General features: G+C 37.3%; 1 protein-coding gene across 1 annotated transcript in view; it reads left to right on the forward strand.

Annotated features, from left to right (window-relative positions):
• Positions 1 to 27336, forward strand: part of DMD (dystrophin) — an 851798-nt gene that overhangs the window by 483797 nt on the left and 340665 nt on the right. Inside the window, exon 45 of the mRNA XM_054391265.1 lies at positions 4911 to 5019. Coding sequence (XP_054247240.1) covers positions 4911 to 5019 — 109 coding nt within the window. The remainder of the gene's footprint in view (positions 1 to 4910; positions 5020 to 27336) is intronic.

Consider the following 27336-nt stretch of genomic DNA (forward strand, 5'->3'; position numbering starts at 1 on the left):
AATGGATGATGGAATAAAAATCACTCTGCAATAACTGTATTTGCTCTTTTAATATGACTTTAGCTGCAGTCTTAGGGAATCTTACTCCAAAATTTAACAAGCATACCATTTGAAACAACAAATAATTAGATGTTTTAGCTCTCTAGGTATTTATTTATTTATTGTAGTTACACATAAAAAACTCCATAATTAATGAAAATAAGAACTGTTACTTGTTTTTAGTACTACTGACAGAGGTATAAATGGTGTGAAAATATTCTGTTTAGGCCACATACCTGACATAGAAATATACTCTGTATCTATTTCTTTGAAGTGCTTACTTCAAAGAGTCTGAAAACTACCAGATTTCTACGAGATATATTGGAAAAGGATACCTCTCTAAATAAAGTTGAGTTAAATTTTGACAATGATTTTATGTGTCTGTGAAGACATTAGTAACCATTTGCATAGTAGTGAGCATTTAATTTCTAGTCTCTCTTTAATTGTATTTCAGTTTCTGCATTACATTATGCAATTCTGTTAATTGAATAACTTGGGAAGTTAATTTCTAATTAACTGTCTTGTACAATAAGTCATAAACCAGTGAATATATACTGTCAGGACTTTTGAACTGGTTTTCTTAAGCTCTCACCCAATTGGTCTTCTGTCTTTGTTCCTCATGAGTAACTTCCAGCACTGTTTGCTATTGATATGTTCTAATACAGACCTTTTCTGTCAGAAAAATTTTCCACACAAAGTGTATTTCGTGGAAGCAGAAATAATTTGTACTCAGATTAAGGTGATTTTGAAATATTAGCAAAGCTGCAAAGCTAAGCACTCAAAAATTTTAGGAAATTCTTGAATTAAAAGTGCTGTGGTGGTCTTGGTTTAATCTGAACCCTGCCTACTTCAGTACAGGAATTGGACAGCACTCACAGTGTGAGCAGCAATTAAATATTTTAGACTCATACTCCTTGTTTAGTTCATGGCACAGTAAAAAAAAAAAATACAGTTACATGGCTTCTTTAAAAGCACTAATTGCTTTTATAGAATTGGTTGACAACTTTGTAGATTATTTAGTTCTCTGAAGACCCTTTGTCTTTTTTTTTTTTTTTTTAACATTTTCTGAGTGCACCACAAATTCTTCCATCCTTTTCAGTAAATGAAGTAGATTTTCCTGTAGACTCATTCACACCACAAGCCTCCTCTGTGCTGGAAAACACTATGTATCAGAGAATTAAAGATATCATCGTAGTGATGTGCATTGTAACTGAATTAGTGTTCATAGTTGATGTTAGTCTGTCATTTCCTAATGTTTACCTGTTTATCTTTGCAGCCTTTATAATATACTCTCATTTTAGTGTTTTAAACGCAAATGAGATCCCATATTGGCACATAGTTAAGCTTATCTCATAGTTATGTCACTGAAATAAGCATGCTTTCACACCTTCACTAAGCATCCTAAAAATGCTGATACTGGAATTTTGCAGTGCCAAAAAAATGTAAAATTTTTTTTTTTTGTTGGCAAATTTAATCCTAGTGTACTCTGATTCAAGAGTCAAAAATGAGATGAGATGTGTGATCCTTTAAGCATTATCACTTCAATAATCAGACATTCAGTTTTATAAAATGTGTTTCTTGCATTTGAAATATATTTCTGTAAAGCTTGTGCAGGTAGGGCAGGGAGAGGTTACTGCTGGTGACAGTGGCAAAGGAAAGAATGCAAGCCCCAATCTCGTCATTAACAGCACTTAAACAGGAGAGTTTATTCAGGAAAGGATTTTTGTGGCAGTGGAAGATCTGTAGTTCCCTTGCCACAGCATTCAACTTGTCCTTTCCTGTGTTGGGTGGAAGAGAAGGTAGTGATAATAATTAGTAGTGAACTAATGCTTTCATTGTCCTCAGTCTTGCATTGCAAAGATTGTATCATTTCTCTCTCTAAATACACCTATCTAGTTTTTGTGTTGTCATTTACATTAGTTCATGTATGACTGTTAATCTAACTTAAAAAGTGTTCTTCAGTGCAACATATTTTCATGTCCATGCTTGCCACTAAAGCTCTAGAGCTGCAATTACAGCAAAGCTGAGCAATGTTGTGCTCAAAGATTTTAACCTTTTAATACATGCATGCTAATTTATGGCAGATGCAAGACTGGATCACACTATAATTCTGATAGTAGAGTTTTGGAACTATCTACTCTCTTATTAGTGGTGTAGATGTTGGCTCAGACAACCCTCTCTAATGTTTGTGGCGGGCATGTTTTATATTTTGTCATTGCTGGAAAGAAATTCCAGGCTCACATCCACATGAATGATTAAGCAGCCTACCCATAGTGAGGATCAGTGTTACAACATTCATGTCTCTTTCATGAGTTAGTGTGAATATAATGTAAAATGAAGCCAGATAGTGGAACCTCTGCAGCTTTTGTTCTTAAAGGTTTGCTGGCACTCTGTGCTACTATCAAATTTATAGATGTTGAAGCATTTTAAGCTTTGGAAGTAGGCTACAACAATAGAAAGGAAAAACAAACACACACTTGAAAATCTGCCATAAAATGTCCAAAGGGTGTGTTTGTGTGTGTTAGTAATCATAGAATTACAGAATTGCTTTGGTTGGAAAAGATCTGTAAGATCATTGAGTTCAACCGTTGATCTAACACCACCATGGCCACTAAACCACATCCTGAAGTGCCATGTCCATACGTTTCTTGAACACCTGCAGGAATGGTGACTCCACCTCCTCCCTCCAATGTCTGACCACTCTTTCTGCAAAGAAATTTTTCCTAATACCTAATCTAAACCTCCCCTGGCACAATTTCAGGCCATTTCCTCTCATCCTATAACCTGATATTAGAGAGAAGAGACTGACCCCCACCTCACTATAACCTCCTTTCAGGTAGTTGTAGAGAGCAATAAGGTCTCCTCTCAGCATCCTCTTCTCTAGACTAAACAATCCCAGTTTCCTCAGCTGTTCCTCTTACAACTTGTTCTCTACACTCTTCACCACCTTTGTTGCCCTTCTGTGGATGCACTCCATCAATTCAATTTCCTCCTTGTAAGGAGGGGCCTGAAACTGAACACAGCATTTGAGGTGCAGCCTCCCCAGTGCCAAGTAGAGGGGCACAATCCCTTCTCTACTCCTACGGGCTCACGCTGTTCCTAATACAGGCCAGGATGCTGTTGGCCACCTTGGGTGCCTGAGCAAATTGATTCCACACAGAAATAAAACATATGTATGATTTTGAATCATCATATGAGAAATTGCATTTATCATGCATACCTCAACTGCTTTTTCTGCCTAGTCTTCACAGTCTGTTATCAAGGAGAATCTCTTTCTGACTTTAAGAAAAAAAAAAAAAAAAACAAACCAGAAAACCCCTACAGTTTTTAAACTTCTCTTAAAGATAAAAAGTTGGTTTATTCCATAAATTGTATCCTTTATCTCCTGCATTCTTAAAAAGCAAAAATTTACCCAGATTTTATTCCAGGTAGTATTCTGGACACCACTGGTGACAGATGTAAAAGACCATTTCAGATTTAGAGTATTTATGGCAAATCTTAAGACGAATTCTAGAAATACTCCCCTAATGTAGAGAAATATAAAATTCTTAATGAGTACCATTCCCTATCCCTCTCCTGCTGACCTCTATCGTCTTAGACTCTGGGTAATTAAAGTACCTTTTTTAATAGACATCCTGTTTCTGTCATGGTTGGATTGTGATTTAGGCTGCATATCTCATCTTGAACAGGACACAGGAACACGAAAAGCATTCCTGAGCATCACTGGTACATGTGCTACATTTTAGCAGGCAGTCAGGGATAGGCTTAAAAAAAGAAATTCAGTCTTCATTTTGAGAGTTTAGAGATGCCAGTGTAGAATTAGCAATGCTTCATCCTTCTTTACAGCCCTTAAAGCAAGGAAGAGGAGTAGAAACAACATTTTCAAGTCTAAAAGCTTCTCAGGGTTATTTGAGGACTGGTGTAATTCTCTGGAATTTCACTTAGATTTTGTTTAAAAGCAACAGTTCAGCCATTACTGATCAGGACTGCATGCCCACACATTGAAGTTTATGACTCCCTGAAAACTCCTGAGACTTTCCTCATACTTTTATTTGTTTTTTCAGTAGGTGGAAGAACACATTCTGCATTTGACATCACAAATTGCAGAAGTTTTATTGACGAGTTGTTGGTTTGTTGTTTGCTTGTTTGGGTTGTTTTTAACACACCTTTCTGTTTGAATTTTTTTTAAATGGCACCTCAGGTTTATGGTGATAAAACCCCTACCTCTCCACAGTTGTGGTAGCTTAGGGGGGTGGAATTTTTAACCCACCACAACAGTACATTAAAGAAGTTATCCTGTGGTCCCTAAAAAGGTGTAAAGACCTGTTAATCTGGGAGCAGGGCAAGACAGTCCTTCCCAGGAGCAAGATGTGGCAGGGACTCCACAGTGGGCTGCAGGATCTCACACCAGCTTAGGGCCCCTCCCACTGTACCAAGCTGAGAAGCAAGGCAAGCTGTGGGGCTGCCCCTGGGTGGGAGTGTGGGCCAGAGAGAGGAACCAGAGTCAAACCAGCCCCAGATGGTTGGGCAGGGCTGTGGGGATGGGAACAGGCTGAGGCTGGGCCAGGAAGTGGTCAGGGTCAGGCAGCTGTGCTGCCTGTAAGTTGGCCCTTAGTTTCAGCAGCCAAACATTGAGGAGGAAAGATGTTTTAAGGACTCTGACACTATGAAGCTCTTTTGTAGCTCAACTGGGAGGGATTTTACTCATTCCTCTTTCCCATTTGTGAAAGTTACTTGCTTTTTCAACCTTTTCTTTTCTTTTCTTTAAATTGAGGTGTTCCATCAGATGGAGAAAAAAAATATTTATTTTTATATTTATTTGCATTAATTTCTGTATTGGGAATTTAACACACTGTTATTTTCTCTTCTAGAAAAAATTAGAAGACTTGAATGCAGACTGGAAGGCAATAAACCACTTAGTTCAACAGCTAAAGGAGAAGCCAGCAGTAGCAGCATTTGGTCTTTTCTCTCCAGGTGTCTGTAAGTGCTTCAGTATATACATTGGTTGAAATTAATTACAAATGATGCAGTTAAAATCCAAAAGGTTGGAGACCATCTACATTCATTCAGCATCCTTACAAATTTCATCTTTGGCTTGTAAATGGGGCGAATGTGCTAATATGACATTATTTTTTTTTTTATCTTTTCCTTTCTGTTTTGTGTAATGTGTTCCAGGAGACAAATTAGATCATGAAAAGATTGCAACATACTTCTCAAATAATTACTATTTCAAAATCTAGTTTCTTTATTTTATGAAGAAATGAGATGAGGTTTTGACTTTCAGCATATATTCAGGGAGGAAAATAATTATTTAAATTAAAAGATAATAATGTTCAAGAACAAGTGGATGCAAATTGGCCACAGAATGAAAGTCTGAAATTACTTTTTATGATAGGGCAATGAGCTGAGACTGTTTCAAAACAAAGCTTGTGTATTCATAGAAAAGGTTGTATAGCAGCATGGTAAGAGTAATTCTGCAGTTAAACATTAAGCCTGTGATATACATCTCTGGGTGTCTTGAGTTTATGAATCTGCAACAGAAGACTTGATCTCCATTTAATTTAAATTATTTGGACAATATTTATATTAGATTCTTCTCATATCTCTTTACACCTGCTGGTTCCCTACAAGGACTACAAACTCGTTTTTATCTCCTTGATAAATGAATTTTATTTCCCACTGCTTTATTTTGAAATGTAGTGATTAAGCATGGGGAGGGAGGGGAAAATACATAATGAAAGCACTGGGTCAAATTTCAGTTTCTAAAGTCTCTAAGATTCTTTACTTGATATTGAACTTTCTCAGTTGCTTGAATGAAGAATGTTACTTATCCATACAATTTGGAAAGCTGTCCATTGGATATGAGAGCAGAAAGATGTTTCCTCCTGTCCCTGTCAGATTGCCTGTAATGCAGGTTATGAGACTGTTGCAGTAGTCACCTGGGATTTTTTTACTTGAAGGATGTCACTCCTTCTTGCTTTTAACATGTTCTACTGTGTAACATACAAGAAAAGATGAAACTGGAGAATTCTTTACCTTCTAGAGAATCTTTTTTTTTTTCCAGAGGACTAAATAGCACCATGTAGACAGAACCCAGAATATTCAGTACCAGAAGACAGTCCAACTTCAGTCAGAATTACATATGTCAATTCAAGAAAAGCAGATGTCTTGCTTATGACAGGCTGAATCTTACTGAATAGGAATTATCATTTAGTCATTTAGAACTGTTGGGGCTCCCCTGGCAATCATTTCCATTTTCTAGAAAGGGCTAAGTACCACTAGCATTTTAAAAAACCTGTGGTACAGCAGCATCCTTGTTTTACTGGATTTTGTTCTAAGGCATGCTGTAGAAATTCATGTAGTGACATGGGAGACATGAAGGAGATCACATAGGATCACAGGATGTTAGGGGTTGGAAAGGACCTCTGGAGATCTTCAGGTCCAACCCCCCTGCCAGAGCAGGACCATAGAATCTAGGGCAGGTCACACAGGCACACATCCACATGGGTCTTGAAAGCCTCCAAGGAAGGAGACTCCACAACCTCTCCAGGAAGCCTGTTCCAGTGCTCTGTGTCCCTTACAGGAAAGAAGTTCTTTCTCATGTTGAGGTGGAACTTCCTGATGCATAATCATTTTTTACTGTTCTGAGTCACTAAACTTGCTGTGTCTACTTCACATGTCAGCAGGTTATGTCAGATTCCAGGAGGGAATGTTGGTGATTTGTATGTTTGGTGTTACAAAAGAAATGGTTATAACAGAATAAAAGAACACAGAGTAGTGCAGTGGATTCCTGTATTAACAACTCTTTTGATGAAGAACTGCAAAATTACTCATTTACCTTAATTAAGGATGTAGGCTCTGAATACTAACAGATCTGAGGCTCAGAAGATGGAATTACACATACAGAAAATGAAAGTGCTGGTGTTATATAAAGGATTAAGCAGCAAGTAAGATTGATTTCCTTTCTATTGCCAAGAGCACTTAAAATTTGAACCTGTGCTTGTAAGACTAATTCATAATTTTTCTTTATTTGAGTCAGTTTACTGCAATCATATCATTATAGATGCATCAGCATAGAACTGCAGAGTTCAGAAGGGACCTGAGGAGACATCTATTCCTCTTGCTCAAAGCACAGGTTACTCAGGGTCATGTGCAGTCAAGTTTTGAATATCTCCAGGGATGTAGACTCCGTAACCTCTCCAGGCAACCTGTTCCAGCACTGAACCACTCACAATGAAAGAAAAAAAAAAGGTTTCTTCTGCTACTTAAATAGAATTTCTAGCATTTCAGTTTTTGCATGCTGCCTCTCATCCTGTCACTGGGCATCACTGAGGAGAGTCTGCCTTTCTCTTCTTTACTCCACCAATTAGGTATTTATAGTCATGGGTATGATCCCCTGAGCCTTCTCTTCACTGAGCTTAGAAAGTGGATTTCTGTAAAAATAGGCAGTGATATGTATGCATAGCTAAAATATTTTTGTATTTGGGGTATTTAGGAAAAAAAAGAGAGAGAGGGTGGAGGGATGTGTGAATTGAATGCCGTGGGGTTTGTCATGCTATGCTATCAGTTCCACAGTTATTTTAGTCATTTGTGTTACAGATGTTTTATGGACTTGTTCTGTGCTGCTGATATTTGTGAGCCATGCACTGATATGCATAGAGACTTAAACTAGCTTTAAGTCCCCAAATTTAAACAATCTCATTAAAAGTCCTTTTTAAACAAAGACACACAAAATTATTTTGAAAGGACTCTATGCATTGTCTCCTGTTAATAATTATTTACTTCCTGACTCTCTGGAGTCTTTTGTAGCCATTAATAATGTTGACATCTGTTTTTGATACCAGACAATGAAGACGTAACAGGCTAATTTCTAGTGTTCTGTCAGGTATCATTTGCTCTAGTCTGGCTACAAGAATTCAGCCAGAGGGTCTTGCTAAATATACCATCTGGTGACTGTTACAGAGGTAAAGGACCCTGTTTATAATTCTTTCTGGATGTGTGTATCATAGTTTCTTTGGCAGAAGTAGAACTAAAAACAGCCCTCAATATCCCGCCACTTCAGCGTGCCCTCAGGCACGATGAACAAGAACTACTTTTCCAGCTCAAAAAACGTACTTAGCTGAAGGGCTAAGTACATTTAGTAAGCAACCTTAGCAAAGACTGACTTCTGAGACAAGATGATTCAGGAAGGAAATCACACTTGCTATCTGTACTTGACGTGATAACATGAAATTGCGTGAATGTCTCTATCCAAATACCTCGACTCATTGCTTAGCCAGCAGTTTGAAAACATTCTAAGCAGGGAAAAATGTAATTTTGGAATGTGCTTTCACAAGAGAGAGAGATTTTAATAGCATTGTTAGCATTCATATATCTTTTTTAATGTGCTGAAGTGCTACCACTTTATTAATAAATTAGGCAAAGTTATACAATGCTTTGTAAACCCAGGTGAATGCATTGTGAGGTGGGAAGAACTCCTGACTTTGATCTTGAGGAAGGCGTTTTCCATTATTCACCTTCATTCAAGCAAGATGTTAGGAAAACTCTTGGCCACTTTCATTTAGAGCTCTATTTAAAAATACTGTTTCTTTAAAAGGATTTCAATTGTACTAGATTTGAGGTTAGTGAAACTTTTAAAATGACTAGAAATTAATCCAGCTAAAAATACTTTGTCGACTAATTGTTGACAACATCTTGCACGTACAGATAATAAAACTGAGTGATATATTATATTGCTGTTCCTGCAGTTTAACTTATTCAGTGAACAGTACTTTATGTACAATTAATTTCCTTCTTTTTTTTCCCATGAAGCTTGACACGTTTTTATATTCTTGTATTAAATGCCTAATCAAGTGAAACAGAAAAATGTATGAGTGTGAAATGAAGAAAAAAGTAGAATGAGATTTAATGTCAGTTACACTGGTGAAATTACTTCTGAAATTAAGTAGAATTTGTCCCTTTTAAACCTTAGAAGTTATCAGTCTTATACTGGAGCCTTTTTACTAGCAGATTAAGAAAAATAATTTTTTAAAAAAGGAAAAAAATAAAAGGAAAGAAAACCCAAAGATTTGGTCTTACAAATTGTAACAGAGTTAGAGATGTATTTGACAGAATGGCTTTTATATGCTTTGCTAGTTAATGTATATATAATACGAAGTTCTGGGCCCCTCAGTTCAAGAAGGAGCTGAAGGAACTGCTTGAAATAGTCCAGTGCAGAGCCACAAAGATGTGAAGGGAGTGGAACATCTGACTTATGAGGAAAGGCTGAAGGAGCTGGGGCTCTTCAGCTTGGAGAAGACTGAGGGATGACATTATTAATGTTTATAGATATGTAAAGGGTGAGTGTCAGGAGAACAGAGCCAGGCTCTTCTCAGAGATCTCCAATGATAGGACAACGAGCGATGGGTGCAAGCTGGAGCATAGGAGGTTCCACATGAACATAAGGAAAAATCTTTTTTCACTGTGAGGGTGATAAAAGATTGGAAGAGGCTGCCAAGAGAGGTTGTGGAATCTCCTCCTCTGGAGACATTTAAAACCTGCCTGAATGTCTTTCTGTGTGACATACTCTAGGTGATCCTGCTTTGGCAGGGGTGTTGGACTAGATGATCTTTCAAGGCCCCTTCCAACCCCTAATGTTCTGTGATGTGAAGAAAGCTAATATTGTATCAGCAGAACTCACAACACTAGCCATCAACTTTAGGTATTTTCACCTGAATGCATACAGTCAAAGCTCTTCTATGTTTCAATATAATTTGCTTTGGGAGTAGGCATCAAAGAATAAAAGTGCAGAGTGGACTTCCATGTTCAGGGAAAGAAGGCATTTCAGGGTTTAGAATAATTAAAGGAGAATTTTAGACATTGAGCTGAGTCCATTTGAAGCAAATTGTGAGCAATTTCATGAGATGATTTAACCAAATGAGAACTCATTTCCTATTAGTCCATATATTCAGCTGGGGCATAGGAAAAAAGAGTCAAAGCAATCACCTCCAGGGTTTCTAATACCTAGCGTTTCAGGGTTTGAATTGTAAAAGTCATATCTGTGAATCTGTGGAAACCAGTGACAGCAGAATTACATTTTACTTGTCCTTTGTTATTTCAGTTTGTCCTGGTTTTAACTCGGGAGGCTGCTGAGCCCTGGCGATCTGCTCGCAACAGAGTGGTTTCTCCTTTCCTCCGTTCCCCACTTCTCCCTCTGCCATTCCCCTCCCTCCCCTCTGGGTGGGCAAGGAAGTAAAGGACCTAGCAGGAAGAAAAGTTAATTGAGATAAGAACAATTACTGCTCTGTTGCAGGGATATCAGATTACACAAAAAACCCCCCATAAATATCAGTGTATGCAGTAGTAGGGGAACAGACAAAACACAAACCACCCACGAAACTGAAACTTGAAGAAAAGGACCCACCCCTGCCCAGAAGCTGGAGGGAAAACCACCCCAAAACCCCAGAACAGGAAATTTTACAAACTATAGAATATACTTGAGGTCCTATAAGCGCCAGCCAACCCCTTCCTGTCATGCAGCAGTCATGCTGTTAGTATGGTGTAGAATTTACAATCTAGTTTGCACTGCACAACTGCAGAGAGTGAAAGGGTAGCCCCATCCCTCATCCCTTCCAAGTGGGGCTGGTCAGCTTAAACCAATGCAAACCTAGGAGTGCATCCTAACTAAGGTAATTTTCCTTCTGTCTGGGGAAGTTTAGTTTGCCTCTTATTTCTCCATGAAACAAGTCTTTACCTGGATTAGGTATGATGCTTTGTTCTAGGATTATAATGTCTTCTAAAAATTGTAATTGAAAAATACCACTGTTACTCTCTTGAGTATATATACTACTGTGGCTTAATACAGCTGAAATTCACATACTGTGTATGGAATGCAATTTAACATAAGGAACATGTATATTTTTAGTAACACCAGTACAATGCCTGAGACTAAGAGGTTTTTTTGAGGAAAATTAGCAGCATATTAAAACATACATGTGAAAATGCAACCCTTGATAAAATAACAGCAAATTACAACTAACATACTGTGACCTCAGAAACTGAAAGAACTTCTGTAGTGCTAGTGGCTGTATTTTATACATCTGAATTTTCTTTTCTTCTTTTTCTGCACTAAATGCATAGTTAAATGATCTATCATTCTGTATTGGCTCTAAAATAGAGAGATGTACAGGTTTGGCATAGCAGTATCCTGAGCTTTAGCAGAGGGGCTTGGACTAGATGATTTTGGACTAGAGGTTCCTTCCAACCCCTACCCTTCCGTGATTCTGAGTTCTGAAGACTGCCCTGTTAAAACTCTGATACAATATTTGATTTAATATTTTCAGAGGCAGTGACAGATTCTTTGTTTTTGAAACTGTAAGTATTGAAATATTCATCCCATACATTTCAGTGCTGGATGATGTAATGCCCCACTGCCGCTTTAAAAACAAACAAACCATCTGTTTTTCAGAGATATTGAAGAGACACTGACAAAAACCTAAGAAACAAAATGACAACAACTAGCTTGAGGGAAAAATGCACAACAGATACTGTTTTCCTTCTTTTTTTTTTTCGGTAGTATTTCATAGCTAATATGCTCTGAAGCAGTAATTGTTTATACAATAGGCACAATGCTTGAGTGAACACATATGCTGTAGTTCAGAGCTGTGTTTCCCAAAATTTCTAGGTGCTAGTCTTTAAAAGCCTTATGCATTTCATACTGTGTACCTGAAAAGATAATAATATGCATATTCAGAGGATAAGTTAAAGCCAAATATACAAACCAGATATTAGCAGCTGGTTTAGTATAAATGAGACCAAGAATGCTCGAAATAATTCCTTGGGGGAAGATTAAACAATCCAGGGACATGTGCTGCATCTACAGTGTTTTCACTACTAATGCAAATGTGTTGATATTTTAAAATACATTCCACATAACACTCACCATTCAAAAGAACTGTGCTATCAGCTATTGAAATGCTGTTATGAGGGATGTGGTAGATATTTAATTTTGCAGAACCATTTTCAATAGATCTAGATAGCCAAAAAGCCTTAGGGTTCATCTGTCGTGACAAGCAATTTTATATGAAGTTAGAAGGCAATGCTACTGGCTGTAGTCCATTTTTAGTGAACATTACTTTTAGGACACCAGTGAAGACTGCTAGCGTAAGAGCTGTAATAGGGGAGAAATACTATTTCTGATAATATGTCTAGAATTGTATGGTTTCTGATAGCTATGCATGTAGAATCTAAAGGAAATGTCTATTTTAATATTACTTGCAATTAATTTTAACCCTATAAAAAGTTTTACAAAAAAACCAAAAGCAAAATGCAAGAGAGAAAACAGGGAGGAAGTATCATGGAGAATAGCTTGAGTTCTTGAATCAGTGGAGAGCAATAAAGGTAGACTCCTCCTTGACGCAGCTGGCCTTACAAAAGTTATTCGCGCTCATATGAAGTGGAATAATAAAGAATAGATTGTTGTCTTTATCTTTTGGTTGGTTGGTTTGGTTGCAGTAGAGTGTGGCCCTATTAGGAGCACATTTCCATCTATTTAGGTTCCCCTTTGTGTTCAGGAAAGAAGTTGCCTGACTATTCCATCTGATTTTCATTAGGAAAGCTTTTCACTTCTAACGTGTGCCACAACATGGCAAGACAATAGAAATATGGCACAATACTGAATCTGTTACCATTTGATTGGAGATTTTTCAAGGTCAGGACCCAGTTTCACAAGCAGTTCTATTTTTCAATACAGCTGACATCAGACACAAGCTGAAGACAAACTTGTCTAATAAAGCTTTCAGATTCAATTTTCTTTCTGCATATAGCTTCAGGAATCTCTGGAGGTCATTCACAGCATGTGCTGCAACACCAACAGGGAGAAGTAATGAAAAAAGTCTAGATAAAAAGCTGACTCTATGCCTTCAGAGCTGCATGAATAAAAACAATAATAAGCAAGTTTATAAATATAAATCTGTGTGATTCTCAGAATTTCTATCTTGATCTTTATAGGGTATGTCGATGTGAGGATTTGTTTATGGGTTATCTGACAGGTGAAAAAATACATGCAAAATATACCTAAGCCACAAAAGCCCAATTTAAATCAAAAGATGGGTTACACCTTTATATTTAACATCTTGCTTTAGGGGTCTCACAGTAGGTTACTCCTTGAAAGTATCTGTAACAAATGGGTGTGACAGCGCAGTTTGCAAAGGGAATGTGGGCTTTGATTTTCTTTTTTTTCAAGGCTCAGATGATTAAATAAAACTCACTCTGGGTTACTACTCAGAATTTTTATAATAGTTATGCCTTGATGAAATGTAAATCAGAAAGTGAAAAAAAGGAGTTGGCTGCTGTGCTGCTATTAAAGACAATATGGAATCTAGGTCTACTTTTTCTACTTGTTGAAAGCGCAGCTGTCAAGAGTTATAAGGTAAAAAAGATTAATGCTATAATCAGTCCTCAAAGGACTGCACTCACCTATTCCATCTTTAAATTTTCTTCTGAGGAGCAGGCTTTGTAACTTGTTTTCTTTCATTTAATTTCTTGATTAATAGTAGCAGCAGATTGTACAGGATCATAAAAATGACTATTTAAAAAAATTAAAATTAAAAAAAAAAAAACAAAAACTTTTAACTATAAATTATAGCATACTGCAGTGTTCATCAGACTACTGTTAGCCTTCCAGTGTCTGAAGGGGGCCTGCAAGAAGGCTGGGGAGGGACTTTTTAGGATGTCAGGTAGTGATAGAAGTAGAGGGAATTGAGCAAAACTAGAAGTGTGTAGATTCAGATTGGATGTTAGGAAAAAGTTTTACACCATGAGGGTGGTGAGAAGCTGGAACAGATTGCCCAGGGAAGTGGTGGAGGCTCCATCCCTGGAGGTTTTTAAGGCCAAGCTGGATGTGGCTCTGAGCAACCTGATCTAGTGTAAGGTGTCTCTGCCCATGGCAGGGGGTTTGGAACTGAAAGGCCTTTGAGGTCCCTTCCAACCCTGACAAATCTGTGATTCTGTGGTAACCTATACCAGATGAGAGCACAGGACTAAGTTACAGTCATGGTCAGTATTTTTTACATAGCTCATGTAGCATGGTTTAAGAAGGAATTTAACTAATGTTAATTTTTCTCCAGACCTATATTCAGCATGACCATGCAGAATCCAGTGTTAGTAGTTTTCAAGAAATGTGTCAACACCGTAATTGCTCCGTTTTCAAACCACAGATAGACAGAATCAAGGATTTGAATTAGTTCATTCTGGAAGACATGGAAAAACGATACTCATCAGAGTTCCTAGCACCAAAAAAAAAAAAAATCTATGACAAAATGCTGGTTTACACTCTTTTTCAGCTTTTCTACCTCAGTTTCTAGCTTTACAGCATACATTTTATTCCACGCTTTAAAGGTGTCTGTTTCTTTCTTTTTGTTACAGTAACCAGACTTACTATAATATCTGATTATCCAGATAGCATAGACTTGCAAATAGCAGTAATCTCTCTTTTCTGTTCCCTTTTATATAACAATTAGGTCTATTGCCAACTACATTCCATGGAAATCACTTTAATTTGCTAGAACAATAAAAAATGGTGCATTATTCTGTACTCAGTCCTCTTGACTTGTGTGCTGTTCTTTGTTGACCTGTCTTTTTAAAAGAGCAAATCAAGGTAGCTTTTCCTTCTGAAAGAAGCAGTCCTCACTGCTGTCCTGGTTGTATCCTACTGAGAAATTCAATGACTCTTTGACACCCTTCCTAGTATTTCTGTGATGACTAGAGATGGCACAGGGTTAGGTCAGCTCTACAGAGAAACAGCCAACCAAAAAGTGTGAGCAAGTGTGATCACAGATCATCAGCAGAGTGGAGGCCACAGGGACTAAAGAACAAAGCATGAGACAGTGAGGGAGACTCATTCCTTAAAGTGTAGAAGGGTAAAATGAGTAAAAGATGTCAAATGGGAACTTTCTCTTCTACTCCAGATAGATTTTTTTTTTTTTTTTTCAGTCTTGTTTATATGAAGCTTGCCATTGAAGCATGAGACTGCTTGTCTTTGATTGTATCACTGTGGAGTAGCAGGATGCATAGTAATGGAGATAAACAGATAGAGATTTGCATTACTGGTATTTCCTTCAACAATAAATTGTTGGTCAGGTGACACTTAAGTTCCCAAAGGCAATTCTATTTTAAGGTGAAGCTAAAATAGATGGAAGAATAACAGAGGCTAGTTTGACATGAAAAGTAAGCATTATATGTGTTTTCCCAGGAAAGCTTGAAAAGTGTGTGACAGAGTAGCAAAAGGCAAGATATTTTAACATTCCTCATGAAAGAACAGGAGGTGGTTGAAGTAATTTGAGCAATTACTCTGTCAAAAACAAAGTGGCAGTGATGTTGTTGCCTTTTCTAGCTTTGAACAACTGCTTTTGACTGTGCAAATTATTTATCTCTAAGTATAAGCGCAGACTTAGAAATTTTTGCATGAATATTCTACAGCTGTTTAATTAGCTAATAACTGAACTCTTATTTCAAAACTTAGAATCATAGAAATGTTAGGGTTGGAAGGGACCTCAAGGATCATCTAGTTCCAACCCCCCTGCCATGGACAGGGACACCTCACACTAGATCAGTTTGCTCAGAGCCACATCCAGCCTGGCTGCAAAAACCTGCAGGGATGAGACTTCTACCACCTCCCTGGGCAATCTGTTCCAGTGTCTCACCACCCTCATGGTGTAAAACTTCTTCCTAACATCCAATCTGAATCTACCCACTTCTAGTTTTGCTCCGTTCCCCCTAGTCCTATCAATACCTGACATCCTAAAAAGTCCTTCCCCAGCTTTCTTGTAGGCCTCCTTAAGATACTGGAGGGCCACAATAAGGTCTCCTCAGAGCCTTCTCTTCTCCAGACTGTCTCATAAGAGAGGTGCTCCAGCCTCAAACCTCTTCTGATTTTTATTTTTATTTTTAAACTACATGCTACCTAAAATTCTGCCCCTTCAAATTCTGTATCTCTACAACTTTTTTACAATTTTTTTTTCTTCAGAGTTCCCCTTGGCAAGGATAGTAATTTATGCCTGTTAAATCAATTTGTAGATCTTACAAAATTAGAAGAGGTGATTTCTGTGACACTGTAAAAGTTGGAGCTGCTGGCAATATGTGTGTTTTTTTCTTTTTTTTCCCCCTAAGATCAAAGAACTATCTGCCAAAATTCAGCTACATGCCAATAGCAGTACAGTGGAAATGTAAATTTCTGTTCTATAGATTGACATCCAATTGAAAGCTGCATACTAAATCAAGGAACTTGTTCTTTTTACTGATAAAAGGAATACTGAGAACTGCTTGCTTGCATCATTTGTGACAAATGTTGTCACAATGTTTTTTTATAAGGCAAGTATGTGACAGGATTTGATGGAACACCCCAACTGTTGTAGTACAAAGCTTTTATTTTTCACTAAACCCTTTTGTAAGGACTGCAAAAAAATAAATGTTTTCTGTAGGGGTACGAATAATACTGCATTTAAAAAACAGAAAAAATGCTTGACTCTTTGAATTCATGCTCTTCAGACTGCTGAGAAATGATTGCTTGTGTTTCTAGATATTGCAAAGCTTAATTAAAGATGTAGGAAGCATTTTGGGAAGGAGGGGATAAATACAAAAATTAAATTTTATTTAATTATTTAAATATGCATTTAAATAACAGCAAAAGTGATATTATTAGATCACTTAAAAAAAATAAAATTGCTTATTGACAGTGTCTTAATTTTACCAAAGAGACTCCTTGTGCTGTTTCTGTCTATTGCTTTGAGAGATACCAAAACAGGCTGTAAAATTTTCCTCAATGCTTCCTTTAGTTCAAAATTTTTAAGACCCAACCAAGTAATTTTATCCTTAAAAGCCCAAATATATGCCATCCCCATGTGGCAAATAGCAGCTCCATTGACTACACTTTTGCATATGCAGGTTATTACTATGTTTACCAGCTATATTAGTTTTAAATTGCTTGTTAGTATCATGGATCTCCCTGGGATTCAAAGTGTTGCTACACTATAAAGTTTGTAGCATTTCTATTCCCTAAAAAGACTAACTCCCTTGATGTAATGCCTTCTATAGGTTTCCTTTCAAAGTTCTCATGAAAAAGATCAAAATATTTATGCCTATAAAAAAAAGTTAAATCTTTATTTTCTGATTGATTAGTTTTCTCCTGAAAACTAATATGCATCAAATAATCTTATCTGTTCTCTTCATCGTCAAGTGTCAAACTGTATCAGAGACATCAAAACACAACTGGACACTGTGAATGACTGTATAGAGCAATTTAGTTAAAAGTTTGTATTTTCTTTATGAAAAAATAAGACTTTTATCCAAAATGTCGATGTGATGAACCAAACAACATATATACATTATGTACACTATGCCTTCACTTTTATGCAAGCCTGTACATACAGTTTGGGCTCTGTAACCTTTCTGGCCAGATATGTGAAATCTTCCGCATGGAAGAATACATCAAATAAAACCCAAAAAAAATTCAGAAGGGGCTTTGAGTCACATCCATAATAAGAATAGATATTTTTAAGGTATTGTTAATTTTAATTGAGACAACCTGAGTTCACTACATCAAGTTTTACTTCTTTGCCTTTCAAAACATATGTCTCGACAGCCTAAGGAGAGTCTCAAATCGGTAATGAAAATAGATGATACAGGGCATGGGCAAGCCAGAAAGAAATGGTTTCTCTCAGCTGTGGCCTTCCTGGTATTTTGTATCACAATTAAGAAATAGGACAATATTGTTCAGAAGAAAAAAAAAAAAACGAAGAAAAAAGAAAAACAAACAAACAAATCCCGCAAACATTTCTGATTATTTTTGCTTTTGTTACAATAAGATCTCCTAGCCTCCACACACTACTGTCTCAGTGCTTGAATCAACTTTTACATCTGTAAGCAAACAAACAAACACAAAACACTAGCAGTATCAAAACATGGCTGTTTTTGTTGTAGCAAAAATATTGGTGGCAGTATTGCAGATCTTTATCCAGCTATCCTTTAAGGAACCATACAGAAAGAATAACCACATAGCCATGGCTTATATCAGGTTTGCATAAACAAGGACTTCAATTTATAGAAGAGAGAGGTTTTTAAGTCTTAACCATTAAATTGAAAGTACTGGGGTGTTATTTTTTTGGGTTTGAGGGGGTTTTGGGGTTTTTCTGTTTGGTTGGTTGGTTAGGGTATTTTTTTCCCCATTTATCAGGACTATTTTAAAAGCATTATCTCAATATTGTACTCCTGTGGTAACACCATATAATTTCAGAATATTCCTTCACCTTTTCAAATAATAACTGGTGGATAAATTACCTGTAGTATTGTAACCAGTGATACTGATACACACTGAATCTAAAACCACTAGGTAGCTACTATATCAAAGGTTCTTATGATACCTTTTCCAAGTTTTGGTGTCTGGTTAATTCTTGAACACACTAAAAGTGATTCATTCATACCCTAGCCTTTTGCTTATCACTTTTTAGTGGGGTCATCAATCATGTTGAGCTTTGCCTAAGGAAAGGTTCACAGAGAGTACTATGACATTAGTGAAAGGATATTGACTTTGAAGCAGTTTATCTTTCAGAAAGGTTTGAATAGAGCAATAGGTCCAAGCAAAGCAGAAGTTATGAATGCAACCTTAGTTTACAGATTTATATTGCAATTTTCAGTTGGTTTTATATTACCTGCTCCTGCTCAGGTCATAGTCTATAGGATGCTCTGGGGCAGAATACTGTAGATTTAAAGCTTTTTTCCACCACATGCAAAGCAGTCTGTTAAATGTGGGACAATGTATGCAGACATTCATTTTCATGCCTATTCTTCTGTCTTAGCTGCCTCATTCCTCAAGTATTTTCCATCTTCACACTTTTTCCAGTTTGACTTTTACAGATTGTTTGAAATTGAGAATATAACTTTATGGGACCACAGAATGGTTGAGGTTAAAAGGGACCTCTGGAGGTCATCTGATCCAACCACACTGTTCAGGCAGGCTGGTCTCGAGCAGGCTGCCCAGGATTGTGTTCAGTTAGCTTTTGAGTATCTACAAGGGTGGAAACTCTACAACTTCCCTGAGCAACCTGTTACAGGACGCAGTTACTCTCACAGTTAAAAAGTGTTTCCTGGGCCCACTGCTTCAGCCAATTTTCAATTCACCTTACTGTTTGCTCATCCAGCCCATCCTTCAACTTCTCTGTGAGCATCCTATGGGAAACAGTATTGAAATCCCTACTGAAGTCAAGTCAGACAATATTCTTTGTTCTGCCTGAATCTCTTGAGCCAGCCATTTCATCATAGCAGGTGATCAGTTTGGTCAAACATAACTTCTGGGTGAATTCAATCTGACTGTTTCTGACCACATTTTTTTTCTTCATTTAGTTGCTCCATGACTTGCCCAGGGTGGTTCCCTCAGTCCTTTTGATTGTCTTTCTTGAAGTTAGAAGTGATATTTGCTTTCCTACAGTCTTCAGGTGCTTCTCCCAGTCGCCATTATCCATCCAAGTTTATAGGGAGTGATCTTGCAATGACATCCTCCAGCTTTCCCAGAACTCATGGGTGCATCTCATCTGGGCTCATGGACTTATGCATGTTCAGTTCAATGAAGTATTCTCAAACCTGTTTCTCTTCCATGAAGGATAAGTTTTTAAAACTCTTAACTTTTGTACCTGGAAATAGTCTTGAAGCATCTTCTATGATGGCAGTATTCTCAACAAATAAACTTATTAACATTCTGCTTCAAAGTATCTTGCATACAGGGAAAGTATTTGTAGAAGCTCTTCTCAAGAGATTATAATCTTAACTTCTTGCATTGCAAAAGTTAACTTCACCTTAATGCTATTTACATTGTGATGTACACAAGCCTGCATATATGATTTTTGTCACTGAACTTCTTTGTGTGCCTTGGGGTCTACCTATTTTTCCGACAGACAGCAAAATATGTTCTTATTCTTATTGGAATCCAGTGTTTGTCTTTACACTAAATGAAAGAAGACACAACTAAGCACCTTCCTCTTTGGAGAAATTTGGAAAAATGGATTGTACAATACACAGCTTAGTCATGCTTCTACATATGAAAGGGAGGACAGCACAAAAATTCTACCAGATATCTCCTGTGATAGAGAAAACTAAGCCTGAGAAAGCTGATGCTTAACTTTCTACTATAAATTTAAAGGTCTGATGCTATTTATTAGTCTAATATTATTATGTTAGAAACCATAACTTTTATGGTTAGCTATACACGTTCACTCGTAAATCTTTTTGCTTTTCTTCTAACAGTCTTTAACCTTGAATTTCTGCAGTCTTTCAAATCTCTAAGATTTATGACCTCTTCAGTTTTGGTCCCTCTCTTCATCCCACTTCACAGACTGTTTTAGATATAAATTTTAACTAATAATGCCATAAGGTGTTAGTATAAGTTTTATATAATCTGGAATGACTTGTTACAAATCACTAAGAGCTTCTGGAGTATAAAGGAAGTCTAGGCACAACATGGATTTTAAACTGATAATAGCACATAATGTGAAGGTTCCTGAAGTGTTTATGTGATCAAGCACTAGCTGTTACCCATTTCTACTCTATGAAAATTGCTTTCTATGAAATATTCATGATATAGTGAAAGCCATTTTTTCTAGGAATTGTTTTTACTAAATATTCAAGGCTAAGGCAATCGGACATTGATCAGTCTGACGTCTGTGTTTTACTCAAAAATACTCATTTTGAAGTATTTCTTGTGTTTAAAAGCTGATTAAAGTGTTAAGAAAATATTAGCTTGAAGGTAAAACGCTCTAAGGATGCATTTTTTTCAACATTTAGAGCCATGGGCTGAGGTTTTTTTTTTGGCAATAATTTTTTGATCATCATAAAGAATTTATTTTGAATACATATCAACAGAAAAAAAGAAATCCTTCCTTAAAATTTCAAGGTTGCAGCATGGGAGAACTTATTGTGCTCTTAACTTAATTTTCTTAGCTTTGAAGGATAGAGAGATGAGACTATTCATTTATCACTCAAGCCTAAGGAATAAGTCAGTCTTTGAAGTGTCTTCCCAGATCTATCAGGAAGGCATGTCTGAAGCTTAAAAATATGAGCATGGAATAAAAAAAAAAATAAATAAAAGAAATGCACCTTCATAGGTGTTAGATCTTCACCTGTGTGCTGTGATGTAGTCTAGTTGTTTCCAATCAAGTTTACATGGCTGAAGTGGTATTAAGATGGCATCAAGACTTTCCATCACATAAGCAAAACCTGTCTGATGTGCAGCAGCCAAATCAGTTGCAGTGAGGGCACTTGTGTTAAAATAACAAATTCAGTGGGCAATGCTTTCTCTGGATATGCCACAGGGCACTGGTATGCTTCCTCAGAGTAAGTGCAGATGGCCTTCATTGAGTATCACATTGTACAAAGGATTTAAGGCTGTTATATCCCTTAACTTGGTACTGCTAATCATGGAACTAAATCCCCAGGCTAGACATGTAAATGGAAATGAAATGTGCATCCAGTTACTATGTTATTTCTTCTTTGTCAAAAACCTTTGACCTGGTAGATGCAGTTACCTTACATAATTAAAACTCCAACGCTACTTAAAGCATTCAAAAGGATGGTTAGGAATCCTGTGAACAGAATCAGTTCTGCTTCAAGACTGTGGCTTTGAAGGAGGTGTGGAAGGGGTTGGAAACTGTTCACAGTGTTGTCATTCTTCCTATTGATTCTGTTCCTGTTCAGTACCTAAGTGAGGAGTTTTATTTTTCCTTAGTTGTCAGTTTGACCTTCTCTTGAAACACATTAAAATAAGCAGAATAAAAAGAAAAAGGGGGGAGGGGGAAAGTGTTGACTTCATTCTGCTTTTATTTGTGCACTTAAATGTGAAGTTCTATTTTATGACACATTCTTGTTATTCTCACTCCTAAAGTTTAATGTTAACAGATTGTTTTCATAATACAAAAGTTACCGATATATTCTTTATTCTCATCCAAGTTTATCTCAAAGTTCAAGTTGAAAATCACCCCTAGTTCAGAGTATTCTTACTCTGATTTTTACCTTTTTGTTAGACATTGTGTATTCTACATTTTCCCTTCTTTGTTAAATAGTAGAAAGTGCTAATGAGAAATTGTCTTAAAAGGTACATGTCAGTGTGGTTTAATGTCTTAAATTCTAATTATTTGTTTGGTTTTATTGTTTGTCCTATCACAGAAGTGAATTAATACAACCTTTAAGTAAGTTGAAAGATCAATAACTTGATTGTATTCCTGCATTTCTGTCTTGCACTAGGATAGAATTTGCTACCCAGATATTTAAAAAAAAAAAAAAATCTAGTTTTGCATTTATAAATTTACTGGGAAAGAAAAACAAACAAACAAAACCAAAACCCAAAACCAAACAAAGCAACAACAACAAAAATCCCAAAACTGAAACCAAAACAAGAAACAACAACAAAATCCCCCCCAAACCCCAAACAAAACAAATCCAAAACCATAACCAAATAATTTTAAAACAGTCAACTCCCTTCACACACACGCATCAAAAAACCAACTCGCAACGCTCCCCTCAAACAATCGAACAAAAAACCCCATCCCAAACCCTAACAAGTTATCCCCTGAGTCACAGAAACTGTCAGTGCAGTTCCAGAGAAATTGTTTCAGAATGAGATCTGTTGCTCATGTTGTCTAATTAATGTTGATTTTATATTTCCATATTAATTTAAATTGGATCATATGTCCAATTCTGTTGAATGAACCCTGCCATATCTGCAGAACCATAAAAGAGGGATGAGGGACAGATGTACTGTTTTAAGTGGTATTTTTGTTCTGAGGGAAGATAAATGTCAGAACTGAACATTCTGTGCAACCATGGTCTGAAGGTAATTGCTATAAATAATTTGATAACTGTTTTAGCTACTCGAAGTGGAAGAGATTACCATCCTCAGTAGCAGCAGTTAATGCCAGATAGCACTAATCTGGAAGCCTTTAAAGCAGATATTATACTGGACAATATGCTTCTGCTACTACCTTATAGTTCTCTCCATAATATTTCAAGTTTCTTGATGCAGAAGTCATCAAAGGAATTAAAAAAAAACCACCCTAAATCAAAATCCAGAGCAGCAAACCCACTAATAGTAGAAAATTAGGAAGATCCTCTTATGCACTAGAGAATAAATAAATAAATTAATTGATATTGGCAAAACTCTCATGTGTCTAACCAGGCCAAAAATATGTGAGATGCTACGAGATGCCAGGCAGTCTTACCAGACGCACTGAGTCTGCTTATGGAGGCTCTGTAGAGTCCTAGTTGAGAAAGCTTTTCTTCAGTTTACCTGATAAGTAAATACTGATGAGAACAGAAATTTCCTCTAAGCAAAGGTAAATTCTGTTTAACCTATGTGAGTGACAAACCAAGACACTGTTCTCCTGTTTACGAATTTCTGAAGTCACAGAAGAAATGCAAGGCATTTACATGAACTTTAGGACAGATGGAAATATACCTAAGTATCCCTCCTTTGGTAAAGACTAGAAGGCAACACATGCACCTACTTTTGACACTTAAGTGCTTTGTTTGAGCTTTGGGATGAAACAGTCAATTATGTTTTTCAGTACTTGCATGTGTCTTGACCATGTTATTGAATATCTCACTGCACATAATGATCCTTGCCTTGAATCACTTAATGAAGTTCATGTGAGAAGAGGGTGAAATGAATTAAACTAAGTGAATACTAATAACACTTTCTTTTCTAGATTCAATGTATGTTAACATGTGAGCAAAACAGCAAGTGAACCTACAAATTAAATAATTCTCATCTGTATGAGTATGACAAGTAACTCTAAGTACCATTTGCCTTCAAAGAACATTATGTAGTTTCCTTTCTCGTTGCCTCATTGATTTTAATACAACGTTCCATCCTTCCTCACTATTCCTGCTTGATGCAGCTTTGTTTTAAGATTTTCCTTTGCTTTGTGGCCCAAAGTCAGCAACTTTGTGGGCCCCATCCATTTTTTTGAGCCATTCATGATATGCCACTCTGTGGAAGCTGATGTTCCTCCCCTTTTCTCCTCCTCATCAGCAGTAGCTGTCAAACTTGTCGCTTCATCTGCTCACAGCCAAAGTTATGGTGTATTGAAACTTTGAGGAGAGAGCTGTGAGATATGATGACTGCTACCACAAAGTGTGAAGGTGCAGCACCTAATAGTGTTATGCTGTTTCCTAGCCAGCACAGGAGGAAACTTCTAGGTACTATGCACCATTCAGTTTTTTAACACCTGCTTCCCATCTCCTCGAAAACAGGGAGTGATGTCTGCTTGGAAGGGGCAGAAATTCAAAGATTCAGACTTTAAACCATGAGTTGGGACTTGTTGCTTTAGGTAACATGCAGAGGCCTCTGCTAAAAGCCGTAAACTCAGTCAGTTGTGTCCATTAATGAATCGTAGGTTCAGTATGCTGCCTTCTGATTGCTGAATTCTCTCCCTGTTGTGCTAACAGCTATAGGAAAAGTAGTATATAGGAAATAAAAAATACTCCTCTATGCCAGACCTCATTTTATGGGACTGACTAATCACTGCATCATATGGTGGGTGAGGTTGGAAGGGGTGTCTGGGGGTGATCTGCTCAGGCAGTGTGACCTAGAAGAGACTACCCACAGTTGTGTTCAGGAAACTTTTAAGCATCTACAAGGATACAAACTCCACAGCTTCTTTGGGCGACCTGTTACAGGGATCAATTAAAAGGTATTTCCTGATATTCAGAGGGAACCTCAGTCAGATGGGCTTCAGCCTGAGCCCATCACCTCTTGTCTTGTCATAGGACAGCAGTGGAAAGAGCTTGGCTCTGTCTTCTTTTCACCTTCCCTTTGGATACTTATACATGTTGAAGAGATCCCCCTGATTCATGTCTTTTCTAGGCTAAACAGTCCTTACTTTCTCAGGATTTCCTCATAATGGAGATACTTCAGGCCCTTAATCATATTTTCAGCCCCTCACTGGCTGCTGTCTTGTACTGGGAACCCCAGAACTGGATACAGTAGTTCAAATGTGGCCTCAGTAGTTTGAGTACAAGTGATCTCTGCTTTATTTGCATAATTTAGATTAAAATAAATAGAATAAGGGAAAAAATATCTGTGGTAATTTCCACGGAGGTGATAGAAAATGTGAGGAGTACGGAGGAGGAGGATTTATTTATGTATGTATGCATTTATTTATTTATTTAAAACAGGGTAGGTATTTACACACTTTTCTCATGATTTAACACCTTATTGAAACAACATTATATCTTCTTGTGTTTCCATACTTTAGTATTTTTCTTCTTTGGCTGAACTTGTTTAAAAAAGAGAACAAAAAATTAACCAAATTCCACTCAGCTTCATTTGCTATAATATTGTGCATGATTAATTGCTTTTGCATGATTGACTGGAGGGCAAAAATAGCCCAAGAGTTTATAGCCACCTAATTGTAAATAAATAAATAAATAACCCCCAATACAAACAGAGAACAAAACAAAACAAAACAAAACAAAAAAACATCTCAAACAGCCAAGAAACAAAACTCAGTCTTGAAATTCTGAATGGTTTGATGTTACATACCTCTCTGGGCAATGATATCTGTCTCTGGCATCTCCCCCTCATTTTTGACTATGGAGAGAGGTACTTGTCACGTTAGGGGTATGACCCTGATATCTGCCTGTCCAAGGCCATGACTCTTACTGGAACTATTTGGCAAAATTAACATTTGCTTCTCTTTCAAGTACCCCAGTAAGGATTTGCTCTGGCACAAATTCAGCGAGTTAAAGCAAGCAAACCATTTAATTGCTCAAAGCAACAGATACAAGATTCAGGTGATAAAGGCACTGACTGCAAGATGATTTCAGGTTAATAAATCCTGGGTAACACTTGACAAAGTCAGAGATTCACACCTTTACAGAAGCTCTAATATAATAGAAACGCCGCAAAAGTTAAGCTGGATGTTGCATATGCAATTCTTACCAAGAAAGGGTTTCCTTGTCTTGGATGGAGGAAAAGGAGCACAGTTCATTGCCTGTCCTCATCTCTGTTTTTCCCTCCCAGCAGTTGCTGCTGTGGTTTCTGGTGTTGGTGCTGCTGCTGACCCATGCTGCACCTTTCCCAATGGCCCTGGTACTGGTGTGAGTGACTTGCACAAGGCAGATGTCCCTCTCATGGGTTTTATACACTAGCTCAGGTCGTTCCTGTCTTCTGTGAGGTTCATCATGGTTTGGGAGGAAAGTTGAGTAACGTAGCCATATATGTTTAGCATGTACTTGATTCTCCTCATTAGCATATTGAGCGTTGTCAACGTTAAAATTGCAGTTAATCAATCAAAGTTCTTCATTCAGGCACCCTGGCCCTCCAAATCTGCTTTGAAGTTGAGTGTTTATGTTATCTGAGCCCTTCTTCATCAATTTTAGCCAAGATATGGATGACCTACCTTCATAAGACTCCCTCCTTTAGCTCTTTGTCATGGCAGCTTCATGAATCTTTATTTAACACAAACACCTGCTGATTGTAAATGACCTTGGTCCCGAAGCGTGCTTAATCAGCTTGCCTTCCTGTCCCATGGCTACCTAGGCTGTTTCCCCACAGTACTACATTACAGTGTTGGGTACTTCCTCAATCCAGGCAATGATTCTTTAAAACCCAGTTAAGAGAGTAAGAAGGGACACAAAGGATAAGTTGTGTCTATTTTTTTCTAAGTAGAAGGAAAACGATCCACAAATACCCATGTAATAATGCATAATATTTTCAAGCTATGAGGAGGAAAAAAATCAAGAATCATCTAAGGCTGATGAATTTCTTATATTGGTCACAGAGCCTATGGGAAATACTTGGTGGTAAAACTAAGTGAGCAGATTGTTGGTGAGACAAATTCACGGCTACGGAGTGGACACTGGGGAAGAACCGTGTTTCTAGATCCAGGGTTATGCTGTGGTACATTGGGTGTTGTAACCAACTTTTTTCGAATCTGCCTCTAGCCTTGATAGGTCTGACCACAATTCTAGATTTTGGAAGGTGATTCATGTATAGAAACACCTCAGTGACCTTGAGTGAGGAGTCCTTATTACACTGAGATCTTTGCTAGTGTTCCCAGGGCCCACTGGTCTTTTAAGGATGAAATTTCAATATGCAGAGAATACTGAATGTTAAGCATACACTACAAGAGAAATACTGTGGGAAGGTTAATTCACATCTTCTTTTAGAGTTAATTTTCACATTTCCAGTAGACATTACATCAAGAAATGAGCTTACTTCTGTGTTACCCTTTCTACTGCATGAATTCTGTTACTGAAATAAACACTTATCGTAGT

Source organism: Indicator indicator, chromosome 1 (assembly GCF_027791375.1).
Source record: "Indicator indicator isolate 239-I01 chromosome 1, UM_Iind_1.1, whole genome shotgun sequence".
Classification (NCBI taxonomy): domain Eukaryota; kingdom Metazoa; phylum Chordata; class Aves; order Piciformes; family Indicatoridae; genus Indicator; species Indicator indicator.